Source organism: Aythya marila, assembly GCF_965140915.1.
Source record: "Aythya marila genome assembly, chromosome: Z".
Taxonomy (NCBI): domain Eukaryota; kingdom Metazoa; phylum Chordata; class Aves; order Anseriformes; family Anatidae; genus Aythya; species Aythya marila.
Window position 1 is genome coordinate 58322971 of NC_139080.1, and position 12861 is coordinate 58335831.

Consider the following 12861-nt stretch of genomic DNA (forward strand, 5'->3'; position numbering starts at 1 on the left):
GAAAGGTTGGACGCGGTGCTTGGGGACATGGTTTACTGGGTGACCCTGGTGGTAGGGTGGTGGTTGTACCAGATGATCCTGGAGGGCTTTTCCAACCCCAACCATTCGATGACTGTAAGCAGAGCTCCCCCGGCGGCTCCCGCCCCAGCCCTGCAGCTCCGCAGGGTCACCCGCAGGGGGAACCCGCACCGGGGCGCTCAGGCCCTGCCGCCGCGCTTCCTCCCGCTCCCCCCGTCTCTGCCACGGCCGGGGGGGTCCCCACGGCCCCCTCCGCCCTGCGCCTGTCCGGGGCGGCCCCGCGGAGCCCCGCGGCTCCCTCAGGGGCGAGCGGCGCGGGCAGGGTCCGAGGCGAGGCGGGGCGCGGGCGGCCGCCAGGGGGGGGGCCGGGCCCGACGCTGCCGCCGCGTCCCGCCCCCGGCGCCGAGAGCGGGGCGGGGCAGGGCCGCGCCGGGCCGGGCCGGGCCGGGCCGAGCCGAGCCGAAGGGAGCGGAGCGGAGCCGAGCGGGGCCCCGGCTGCTCCGCCGCCAGCCTCGGCGCCGCCCTGGAGCTCAGGTAGGAGGCGGCCGCGGGCCGGGGGGCGGCGGGCTGGGGGCGGCCCCGCCGCGCTGGCTGTGCCCCTGCCGCCCCTCGGGAGCGCGCTGCTTGCGGGGCGCTCGGGTTTTGTTTCTGATTTTCCTCTTCCTCGGGGAAGGGCGCTGAAGATGGAGGAGGGGTTGGGATGGAGGGAGGCGAGGCCCGCGAGGTCGTGCGGCTGCAAGGAGCCCGGTGAGGGGCTGCGGGCGGGGAAGCGACCTGCGGGGTACGGGGGTGGTGGATGGCACCTCTCCTGCAGGCGCCTGGGTGCCCGCTGCGGGCTGCGTCCCCTCGGGACAAAGAGCCCGGCGCTGGCAGAGCTTGGGCTGAGCACACACGCAGGGCAGATCCGACAGAGCGCACCGCGTGGATTACGCGTGGCGTTTCCCCCGTAACTTGCGGAGCGCGCCGTGTTGTTTGACCGCCGGCCGGCAAATGCAGTCGCAGAGATCTGCAGAGATCGCTTTGCCTTGCCTACTCGGACCTGGACGCACCGCGCTGTGTTTGTGTACGGCGGCGGCTCCAGGGCGCTGCATGCAGAGCCCCGCTCCCAGCACGGCAGCGCGGTGCTGCCGCCCCGCTCTGACGGAGGAGCAGCGGGCACCCCGCTGCCGCCAGCAGCTCGGGGTTTTTAAAGGCAAAAGTCGGTGCCTCTTCGACGAAATCCATCATGCTTCTAAAACTTGTCTTTAAAATTAATTAATAAATAAATAAATAAATAAAAGTTGTCTGTTTTTCTTATTTAAAAGGCAGTTTAATTTTTAGATGAGCCTTTTTTTTTGTTTTATACCCCCAAGTCAGCTCACCTGAAACTTGAGAGAAGATGACTTTTTGAAAATGAATTTTTGGCTAGCGAGAAGGTGAAAATCAAAGGTACAGGGAAACATAGCCTTTGTTATTGCAGTGTTGTACTTAAACTTCAGTTCTTACTAGCTGAAGAGCAAAGTGATCTGTGTCACACCGTGTGTCAGCTTCCTTACAGGTGTCACAGGGCTCAGGCTTTAGCTGAGCAGCGGTAGGGAGCGGCCATTTCGTGCTGGATGGGAGCATCCCCGTAACGAGGGTGGGTCAGGGGGCAGCACTCGTCTGTGGCTCCAACCAGCAAGGAAGGGGCATCGCCAGCTGCAAGGGCCGTACCAGTTTAAGAAACATCACTCTCTGTTAAACACCTTCATCTGGTATTACTTGGCGAGGAGGGATTACATGGCCTTCTTTCCCTCCAGTTTCATTTACTTTTCCTGCTTGCTCAGTCTGCTTATACAAAATTCATCAGCCTGGACCCGCTCCTGAAATCCCATCTGTGCAGGCGCGAGCTGTGTCAGGCTGGCCTGGCCTGTGGGCTGTCACGGCAAGCCAGTCGCTCGTCCTTCCTCAGTAACTCATTCACCATCCTCTGCTGTCTGTAAGGGTGCTTGTAAGGATGGCCATACTTGTTGTCTGTTTAGGGCTGAATTAATAACAAGAGCTAACAAAATAGATAACTGGCTCTTGCAGGAGGCAGGTGGAAGCAACCTTCTTTTGCAGAGCACGTAGCAGCCCATTGTCCTGCTCACAGCACGTGGTGTACCCGATGGTTGTACCACCTGGCTCAGGGGTTTCTCCATTGCCTGCCCACCAGGGCAGCGCCCTTCCTTCCCACCAGCCTGCCAGGTGCTGCCCTCACGTTGTTCTTGCAGCTGCAGAGGGGACTGTCCTGCATCTCATCCTGAAGTCACCACGCTGGCTCTGCTGCTGCAGTTGTATCCGATCCTCTGAGTTTCCTGAGGCTTGTGGGGTTGTGACATATATCCCGTGCATAATTTCATTTTCATATGTTTATATTAGAACACAGCTTAACAGATTATTTTTTTCATTCTCTGTCTGAATGTTGTCTTATGGGATGCGGCAATTTAATGTTGCTTCGGTCGCTTTTTCTTTGGCTTAGAAAAGTTTGGTATTTCTTAAGGAATGAAAAAGTGTTGACAAAGAATGTGAACAGTTTACCAATACCTTTCATGGGCTTGTTCTGAGATTTCTTTTCCCCCACACCCTTTTCCTGTCTCTACAAAACAAGGTATTGGTCTGTAAGATACACCGCAGGTTTTTCAGGGAGCCTTGAAGAGCAAGGTGAAGCAATGTTTTTCTAAGTGCCTTCCACTGAAGGGTTAAGAGCCAGTTTAAGAGCAGCCGTGGGCCAGCAGCAGCAGTGCCTGCCTGCAGCGGTATCACCAGCTTGCACTGGAGGGGCTGCAAGCTGCACACAGCTCAGTCTGTGGGCTGCCTGCCCCTGCTCTGTGTACCAAAACCTGGCACTTTTGTGGTTACTTTTCTAGAGATGCATTTTAGCTCGACATTTCCCTCTCCAGTAAATAGTTCAGGTGTTTTAATTGCAGATTTGAAATAACTATTTCCAGAAACCTTTGCTCAACAAGCACCTAATTCCATCAGCATGTCCATCAATGACAGCAAAACAAGATGGGATTCCAAGGTATACGTACTGTGTGTATATGGATTTTTTTTTCCTTTCAGGCTGTAAGGGCAAAGCTGTAGACCTTTTACTTCCCTCCTTCACAAACAGAGATGATTGAAGTACTTGATCAACAATGTGTTGGCTTCACACACGATGGATGACATTACTTGCTGTGTTATTTCCCGATGTTTGATAGACGATCATAGTATCTTTCAATTGCTTTGTGTATTTTAAAAGTAACAGAAGCACAGAGAAGGGGAGACATCGAAAATGATACTACTTTAGTTGACATCTCTGTCCTGTGTGTTTGATGCCTGTACACGGTTGGGATGTGCTGCATTTATTGCCACTTCCCCTTTTGCTGCTCGCTTACTGCATGTTAAGAGTATTTTATCGGTAAGACAGATCTTTGTGGTTCTTAATAAATGGAATTACCTGCAGGCTTGCCATCTAGAGAAAAAGGAAAAAAAATATATATATATATATATATTTCATATTTTAAATCTAGTTGGATGGGAAGAAATCTAATGCTCATCTAATAACAAATAAAATGCGTCCTCGAGGCATCTTCTCAAATTAGTTCATCTTCTAGTTGAGAGGATAGGTAATAATGGAACTTGCAGAGAAATGACTCATTTTCTGAGAGCAACTTATTGTAGAGGTTTCAAAATAACGCAAGCTTTTATAAAGATTAGGACTGTCAGGGGAAACCCCACTTCTTTCTTTGTTTTCCTTAGATACTGAATAATTAAAGCTGTTTTGTTTTTGAGCCGCTGTCTCTTCGAGGAGGAGACAAATATAAGTAACACATCTCACAGAAAAAATAACATGATCAGAAAAAAAGGCAAAAGGTGTCCTTGGGTACAGAAAGAGCACATGGCTACAAGTCATTTCAGAGCTCTAATCCAAGACAACAAACAATCAACTAGTGTGGTGTGATGCTAGTAAGCAATACACGTTTATTTGTTTGTTTTTATTTGCAACATGCTAATCCTTGAGTGGCATCCGATACCTTTGTGAAATACTCAAAAATCAGAAAGCTTCAATATATGTAAAATGTGTGTGTGTGGGTTTTTTTAATGTTTTTTTTTTTTTTTTAATTTATTTTTATGTTTTTGCCCTCAAAGTTCTATCCTAAACATGCAAATACATTCTTTGAGGAAATAAAATGATTTATAAGAGTTAAGCTAGTATTTCTATTCATTTTTCTTTGGTTTAGCCAGCTTTCTTCGGCTGGATTGGGTCAGATTACTTTATGTGCAGAGCCTGCTTTGTAGTTTGAAGAGAATCATTACCATTCTGTAGAACCTTACTGGAGTGAAGTGTATTCTGGAAGCACTTTTGGTGAAATTGGTCAAGTGTGCCCTCTTGGCTGTTACTTTTAGTTGTTTCCCACATTTCCCAAATATTTGAAGCAGCAGCAAAGAAAAGCGCGTGCCATCTTGTTCATCTTCCCCTTGTTTTGATTCTACACTAAGTCTTTAATTATAAATTATATTGAAATGGCATCGCTCTTGTCATTCTCTGAGAAACGAGAAGAAAAGGCAACTGTGATCTGAAAACCCAATCCTTTTTTAAGCTGAAGGACTGTTTTTCAGTGTTGTAACTGATGCAGAAAATTACTGACGAGCTCACACTATTGTAAAACAACAAACCTGGTAGTAGTCGTCTCCTTAGTAGTGGTCGTATAACCATGGAAATGGCCTAAAATTGAATCAGAAAGTGTTAAAAACATTTGTAGGTACTGGTGTCTACATTCACAAGACACTGTGAATCTCTCAGATGATTTTCTTTTATAGAAGTCCTAAGTAATGTTGCTCTATCTTTTTTACCAGATAAGGAAGCAAAGCATATTGAAGCCATATGGCAGCTCGAGTAAGTCACATTAAATCTTGGGGAAGAACAGCTGAACACATACACGCTGGGTTTTGGACCTCTGCCTGTGGAGCTGGCCAGTCATGCCTCGCACCAGCGAGCAGTGCTGTTCCCGTAAGCTTCTGATGTTGATGGCAGCAAATCCTGCAATTTGGCTGCTGATGCCACTCTTGTTGTCAAATGTCTGTCGGATTTCTGTTCTGCTTGCACGTGGAAGCTCTGCAGTTTCAGACTGAGGTACCAAGCTGAAGCTTGCTGACTTGAAGGCTTTTTCTCCTCTGGGTTCTCCCTTGTGCTGTTTTTGGCCAGTAAAGGCTCGTTGTTCTTCCCCCACCTTCTGGTTGCTCTTTGAAGTTGATTGCTTTTTGTTACCGGGCACACACCCATCTTTCAGGCTGACACAAATTAATGTTTAAAGCTGTACTTAGGAAAGGGATCTCCAGTTCTCAAGTTGTTTTTGTGTTTTTTTTTCATCTCAAGAAATCCATGGGGGCATCCTTCCCTCTCTCTCATTCCTTTGGGCTTGCATTATTGTTGCAGGTGTTTACTTTTTTTTCTTGGTTATTGCTGTTTACAAGTGTCTTGATAATTATGCATTTCTAACTTTGCTGTATGACTGTTCTACTTCTAGAATTTAGTTGTACTTTTTCTAGTATTGTTTGTATTTTTTAACAGAACAGTTTTTGTTTGTTTCTAAAGTTTATTGGGAAGATTTTTGATCTGCAGGGTAAAAATTAGGAATTAAAAGAAATATTTATGTTTCTTGGCTAGAGCATGGGGTAGCCAAAAGTTTCAGTGCAAGACTTTTCTATGCTATTGCTTCTAGTAACCTTGGTTCCTGATGTTATTGCTGCGTGAGGAATTCTCATGAATATAACGCCATGGCCGAAATCTCACCATGTTATTGTCTCTCTGGCAGGTACACTACTACAGCAGGAGACAAACAACTGCCTCTGCTATTCTGAGAGTCTTTATGACTACATAAATATATTTCAGAATGTCCGCTAGAGACAATGGACCCTATTCTTGATTTTTTTATATAGTAGTAAAAAATATCGGGTGTTTGGTTTATGACGATATTTTCAATTTTCATTTATCTTCTGCTGTGATACATGTACATGTATTTTTAAATCGGATACCCTTATTGGATGAAGTGTGTGTATGTATCTGTAAAAGCAATGCTGTGTAAAGCATGTAGTGAAGAATCCTAAGTAAAGCCATGATTATAAGAAGCGCTGAAAAAAGACTGTAGTAATTTTACTCATTTATTGCAAGAGGACTGGAGCAGCAGGTTGATTTGAGACTAGGCTGTATTCTGGTACCCAAATAGGAAAAAGGCTTACATTTTGCATGAGGACAGATATTTTGTTTTTGTGAGTTTGATTTGCACGCAACTTTCACCTGCTATATTAACAGAAGTGAATGGAGAGTTATCTTGATGGGATTTTCTGTGTTTATCTCCAAAAGGTTCAACAGAGTGTGCAGATAGTGGGGATACTTTTCTTCCTTGCTTCTTGCACCCTTGTTCACTTGCCTTTGGCCTAAGTCCCTCAGTATGGCAACTAGTTTGTGAACTTTTAAAGCTGCTACTTGTGATGGCACACTTTACAAGTCAGTCTCATTTGTGAAAACCTTACTGTGCTAACAGTCATGTATAGTGCAGCTTAGAATTTTGTTTCTGCTTGACACTTGCATACTGGATTTTTTTTTTCTTCGAGTCTCATTGCCTATAAACACTACAAAGCTATGCTGTTGTGTTTTTTTATGCTGTTGTGTTTTTTTTCTGAAACCCATTGGTGAGGGAGTCACTAAGCTACCACTGAGAGTAAAGGTGAAGCTGACAATGAAGGAAGCATGGATTTAGAAATGTGGGACCTTTATATTTTGTGAAGACGGCTGTGGCATAGAGATTGTGTGAATGACATTGAAAACAAAGAAGAGTTGAGCTTTCTCTGTGCTTGGGCATCTGATGCATGTACTTGCTGTGATATCAACCTTACCTTTCCAAGTTAAAGATGGTAATGGCTTGTGGCAGAAAGTTGTTGCGCTGGAAAGGCACCAAGCTGTGTATTTGGAATAGCTGTGAAGGGAGAAGTAGGGCAAAACAGTTTATCTCCAAAGCAAATAGAAAAACCAGGTACTGTAGAAATCAGAACACCGTTTGTTCTTAAGATACTTTTAAGACTCTCATGCTGTATTTATTAAACACTAGGATACCATTTCCTTTGTCAGAAATATGTCAGAGTAAACAATGTGGTGTTGGTTAGCTGTGGATAAGGTGACAGTTTTTTGGAGGGGAATTCCTGAGAGCCTGTAAAGACAGCTGTTGAACCATCAGGATGCCATCCTTTCCACCTAAGACAAGCTGTTTCCACATCTGGAAGAAGGAAATGTTGCAGTGCCCTGGAGATGAGGTCTGTTTCATGGTCGTGCCTGAGGTCATAGCTGTCAGACAGACTTCTTGAAAGCTTTGTTTGCTGAGGCTATTGTAAATGGGAAAAATATGCAGCTGAGGATGGGAGAAGCTACTGTGGACATGCTAATGGTGTAGGTGGCCCAAAAGGAGGGGGATGTAAGGAATCAAGTGGACTAAAATGATTGAAAAGATATCTGTTTTGTGTACAACACTGCTCACGAATGTCTGTAACATATTTAGGGATATATTTATGGTATGTGTTATTGAAAAAACTCCTGAGATAACTTTAAAAGGCAGACAGGTGCTGGTTGATAGCTTGATTACAAGGCCACCCTCAGTGTGTAAGACGACTGAGTGGAGAAGTGCTGGTCGTGACTCCTGGCCTCTGTGAAATTTCATTTCTGCAGTTCTCCCGTAGCCCCTCGAACTGTTAAAGGCTCTGTTTCTGATCAAGCTCTGTTTCGTTTTTAGGAGGGTAGCACTGCGTTTAAAATGGAAGTGGACGTAAACGGAGAGTCCAGAAGTGCCATATCCGCCCTCCCGGTGCCGCTGGCAGAGGTGAGCGCTGCGGGCAGGATGGAAGCCGAGAAGCCCCGGTGCTCCAGTACGCCCTGCTCACCCATGCGACGGACGGTTTCGGGGTACCAGATCCTCCACATGGATTCAAACTACCTGGTTGGCTTCACCACTGGAGAGGAGCTGCTGAAATTAGCCCAGAAGCGTACGGGAAACGAAGAGAATAAAGGGGAAGCTGGGCCTAACTTGCGCTCCAAACAGCTTGATTCGGGACTCACGCGTTCCTCCCGCTTGTACAAAGCCAGAAGTAGGTACTATCAGCCATACGAGATCCCAGCCGTCAACGGGAGGAGGAGGAGGCGGATGCCCAGCTCAGGGGATAAATGCACTAAGGCTTTACCGTGTGAACCCTACAAGGCACTTCATGGTCCTCTGCCTCTTTGCCTTTTAAAAGGTAAAAGGGCTCACTCAAAATCTCTGGACTACCTCAATTTAGACAAAATGAGCATTAAGGAACCTGCTGACACAGAAGTGCTACAATACCAGCTCCAACACCTTACCCTTAGAGGGGACCGTATGTTTGCGAGAAACAACACATGAGCTGTTGTCTCAAACTTCGAGCCAATTTCTGATCATTGCTCTGTTGCTGCAAAAATCCACTGTTGTACTGTGTACACGACTGTCCATATTATAGGTGGTTGTGTCAGCTAAATGTTAACAGAAAGATTTATTTGAATGCAATCTTGACAATGCAATGTGTTAGAAGTACTTGGAGGGAGAAATCTTTCCTGAGAAAGCAGCTTCTAATGCAGACTTGAGTGCAACTGCTGGATATTTCTCTAGACATCTTTTAACAACAAAAAATTTTAAAAAGGCTTTTTTTTTTTTTTTTTTGCTTTTGGATTTTTTTTTGTGCAGTTAGATCTAGTGTTTACAGTAATTTAACACTGAAAAATTGGTGATGTCTGCTTGGTTGTTGCTAATTTTGGCTTGATGTTAGAAACTTCTCTTGGATAAGTACTGAAATTTTGGGGGCATTTTGGTTTCTACTTTTTGTTACTGTATTCTACAGTAAAATGTAGGTATGATTTAGGTTTTTCATCGTTGAGAGGAATATGATAAATTGGATCACTTGTTATTTAAACAGTCTAGTTTAGAAACTGGGCTTGCACTGCTAATGAGGGGGAGATCTACTCATAAAATAAACCTTAGTTAATTTGCTACTTTAATCCTATTAAATTATTTTTTTAGTTCCTGCATGGAAGTAAGTGCTTTGCCTCCTCTGTTCTATAAAATTTTTCAGGTTACATATGTGGGATATTTAAAAAAAAAAATCTTTTTGGGGATGAGGAGTTTTTGTTAGTGGAACTTATTTTTTACATCATCTGGACACCTAATGAAGGATTCACTTTAGATTCCGGTAGATACACTGTAATGTCTGCGTTGGTGTGTCAGTAATGTTTTAATTTTAAATCATGATTTCTATAACGTATGTTAATGGAAGGTGCGAAATGACTGTCATTGCTTTGAAAATTTAGTTGATTTGAAGAACTGAACTCTTCTACTGAGATTTTTAAAGCAGATTATTTTTTTCTGATGGAGTGCAAGTAAAGTATTTCTATGTCAGCCTTGAAGAGATGATCCTGGATTATTCAGAGTAGATTGAATACACTGGCTTACTTCGTTGCTTAGGAAATTTTTATCCAAACATGACATCAAAAGCAGTTTTGACAGCTGTATTCCTAGATGTATTTAAAACATTTTAGTAACTTATGTTTGAAGATGGAAAATGGTCTTTAGGCTTTTTTTAGGTGCAGTCTATTACTGAAGCAGTGTGTAACTTGGTTTTGGTTGATTACCTCTGTAGAAATTAAAATTAAGATCACGTTATTTTGAAACATAACTTATTTGATCGCTTCTTTCTGATACAATGCCTTTTTTTAAAAAAAAATTTGTTTGTTGTTCAGAATGAATAGGAAGCACTAGTTGGTGCATGTGCTGTGGAAAATGAGGAGTTCTTCTCATTCTGACAGTTAACTCCATGGCTGTAAATGAAGGCAGCCTGGTTATCTGCATTTTACTAGTTTGGGTTTTCTTTTTTAGACTTCCTAGAATTTTTGCAACAACTCGTGTATTTTTAAAAATTAACTATGCTTCTGCAAATTTAATGTATTGAATAATGGTCTCTTCCTATATAGTCTTTAGTTTGAAAAACAGAATATGGTCAGATGCCAAAGAGATGGGGATATTGTTTAAGAAATAAACACCACTATTTATTGAAATACCATATAAAACTGTATTTCTGGCTGAAAAAAAATAAAAAGTGTAATAAATACCTATTGTTGTGGAGTCTTTTGCTGTATAGGAGAATTAGGGCATTTAAAAACACAACTTCAGTCAAATAATTTGCAAACACAAGTATAAAGCAGGAAGCTTGGATTTCTGTGAAATTAATTTTTAGTATTATGTTTCAGGAAATAAGACGTGCAGTTATTAATTATTTGATCATGTTTCTAATGAAGTCCTATGTCATAATTGTTTGGCTGAATTAATAGGATGGTGGCTGGTCTGTTTTGCCAAGTTCAAGCATAAAAAATGTAATTTTTTTTATCTGCTCTATGACTTGTTTGTCGGAGTGCTCACGCGTGGAAATATTGTTTGCTTGACTGATACATGCGTGCAGTTTTCATAGGGTGTTAGCATTTGAGAGCCTCAAGTCTTGGTCTTATTTTGCTGTTTCTAGTATCTTCCACTAGTCTGTTAAAATCATAGATTAGATTGTTTCTGGCTATTAAAATTAATATGAACAATATGAACATGACTTTTTCAAAGTGAGATCTTCACTACCTGTCAGGAGCACAGAGTTGTCAGTATTCTTCAAATTAAGAGAGAAAAAAAAAAAAAAAAAAGACTCAAAGAAACAATATTTCATCGTCAGTTTAAGGTATCTTTCAGAGGATCAAAATTCTGATGGCAGAAACAATACAGGATACTAACACAAATCATCCATTATCACCAAAGCAGATTTGGTATCAAGTACAGATGTATAAGCTGGGATGTTGAGTCAGATCTAAAGTTCTGGCACATCACTGTTATTTTTATTAACTGTACTATGAAGGATTGGCAGGAAATCCTTTTTTTTTTTTTTTAGTGTTTTCTCCCTTTTCAGGGAGAAAAAATTGTAGGTACTCCTGCTGTGTTATGGTTCATATTTACAGCTGTACACAACACTTAGAGGAAATGCAGTGTTAACTTACCTTCTCTTGATCCATCTATTATGCTCTGACTTATCATCGGTGTTCCTGGGAGACTATTTTCTTGCTGAGCTTATTTACTGTAAGTGGGGACAGTTAACTGCTGAATAGGGCTACTGGGCTGTATGGCAGAGTGGGTAGCAGACAGGGTTTAGAGCCTTCCAAAGCTGCTCTACTGCAGGGAGTTCTTGGAAGGCCAAAGTTATGGAGAGAGGTGTTTTACACTGCTCAAAATGCAGATGTTGGTGTCTGGATGTGGAGAAAGATTCTGAGTAGTTCAGGGGTTGGAGTGTAAATGATTATTTAGAGGGGGAAATATAGAAGAGAAGAGGCCAATATAATTTTTAAGAAGAATTAGAAGAGTAGAAAGTCCATAAGCTGAATAAAAAGATATATAAAAAAAAAAAATCCATAATATCTGCAGGATTATTATCTAATTGGAGAAGCTATTTGGTGTCAAACTGTATAATTTGTTTCTGAAGAGATAAGAAAGCAGAGCACAAAACTGGGCGTAAAATCTCTAAATGCGTTTCAAAATGTTATTTCATTTGGCAAAACAGAGGACTCAGTGGTGTTTGTTTGTTTTTAAAGTGTTAAGGTCACTTAAGCTAATGTTGAGTTGAGCTAATATTAAGTGTTATGGACCAACTGTATATTTGTAGTGATAGGAAGGGAAAAATTATCTACAATATTGACTAAGCAAATAATTGTTGATACATGACATAATTATTGTTTTCCAACTCTTTTCAATGGTACCAAATAATACAAAACAGAAGTTGTACAAAACTTGACATTATGGATGCTTGGGAGCTTGGTCAAGCTGAAGTCAATTATTAATGTTAAACTGCATTTTAAGGAGATGTGTGCTAAGAAGAAAGAATATCAAAAATTTGCTTCGATAAACCTACAAGAAAAAAAATTGGTTTAGGAGGAAGACTAATCTTAAAGTGGAGCTACATTGCAGAGGTGTAACAAAGTACTTCAGTTCAGCTGTAGGAAAAAATGCAGACCTAAAAATGAAGGAAAAGTAGAACTGCTACAATGATGATATCTTTAAAGAAGAAAAACAAAAAAAAAAACTTGGCAGCCAACAGAACAAGTGCACAATGTTTGTATGTTGACTGAGTTGGCCAATACAGTTTTATTGATGATCTTTTCTGGGGATTATTTGCATGAGTGGTTTTCAGCGATTTGGTCTGTTAACTGGGACATCAGTTTCCATGATGGGTGGTTCACTGAACACTCCAATAGAGCAACAAAAACATGCCTGATTGAGCGAGTGTCAGAAGAATGTATTTGTAACTTTTTTTTTTTTTTTTTTTTAGGTCTGTATCACATCGCAGTTCTTATCTGGAAGTTAACTCCAATTTTCTGAGTAACTGAGAACATTCAGATATGCTTCCCCTAGATTATAATGTTTTTTTTTGTTGTTTTTTTTTCCCCATTTTCCCTCTTTAGTCCATCATAAAAACACCCAGGGAAGATCCAGCTCTATCTTCAGGACTAGAATATGGAAAAAAAAAAAATATATATATATATATATGTTATTTATATATTATTTTTATTTTTTTTGGGGGGGGGGAGGGGGAAGGGAGGGGAAGCAGCAGGGGGAATCCTGAGTTGTATGCAGAACCTGCTTCTTATCTCAAAATCTAGGTGTTGCTAAATACTTAAGTACTTCTGTGCAGAAATCTTTCTGTGAGCTTTTATAGATGTTTGACTTTAACCATGGAGTGTAGGCTGAGTTATGAGATGCAGATAACCCACCTACAAAGCAA

General features: G+C 42.2%; 1 protein-coding gene across 5 annotated transcripts; it reads left to right on the top strand.

Moving 5' to 3' along the window:
* Positions 1–315: 315 nt before the first annotated feature.
* MACIR (macrophage immunometabolism regulator) lies at positions 316–10146 on the top strand. Of its 5 annotated transcripts, XM_082784068.1 has the most exons (3): positions 487–552; positions 4858–4897; positions 7785–10146. In XM_082784068.1, exons 2-3 carry the CDS (start codon positions 4886–4888, stop codon positions 8427–8429), a joined length of 657 nt encoding a protein of 218 aa, XP_082640194.1. In that variant the 5' UTR covers positions 487–552; positions 4858–4885; the 3' UTR covers positions 8430–10146. The 5 variants fall into 5 exon arrangements, with proteins under 5 accessions (XP_082640196.1, XP_082640194.1, XP_082640195.1 ...); XM_082784070.1 differs by lacking the exon at positions 4858–4897 and having other exon boundaries at positions 316–552; XM_082784069.1 differs by lacking the exon at positions 487–552 and having other exon boundaries at positions 4894–5011.
* Positions 10147–12861: the final 2715 nt, after the last annotated feature.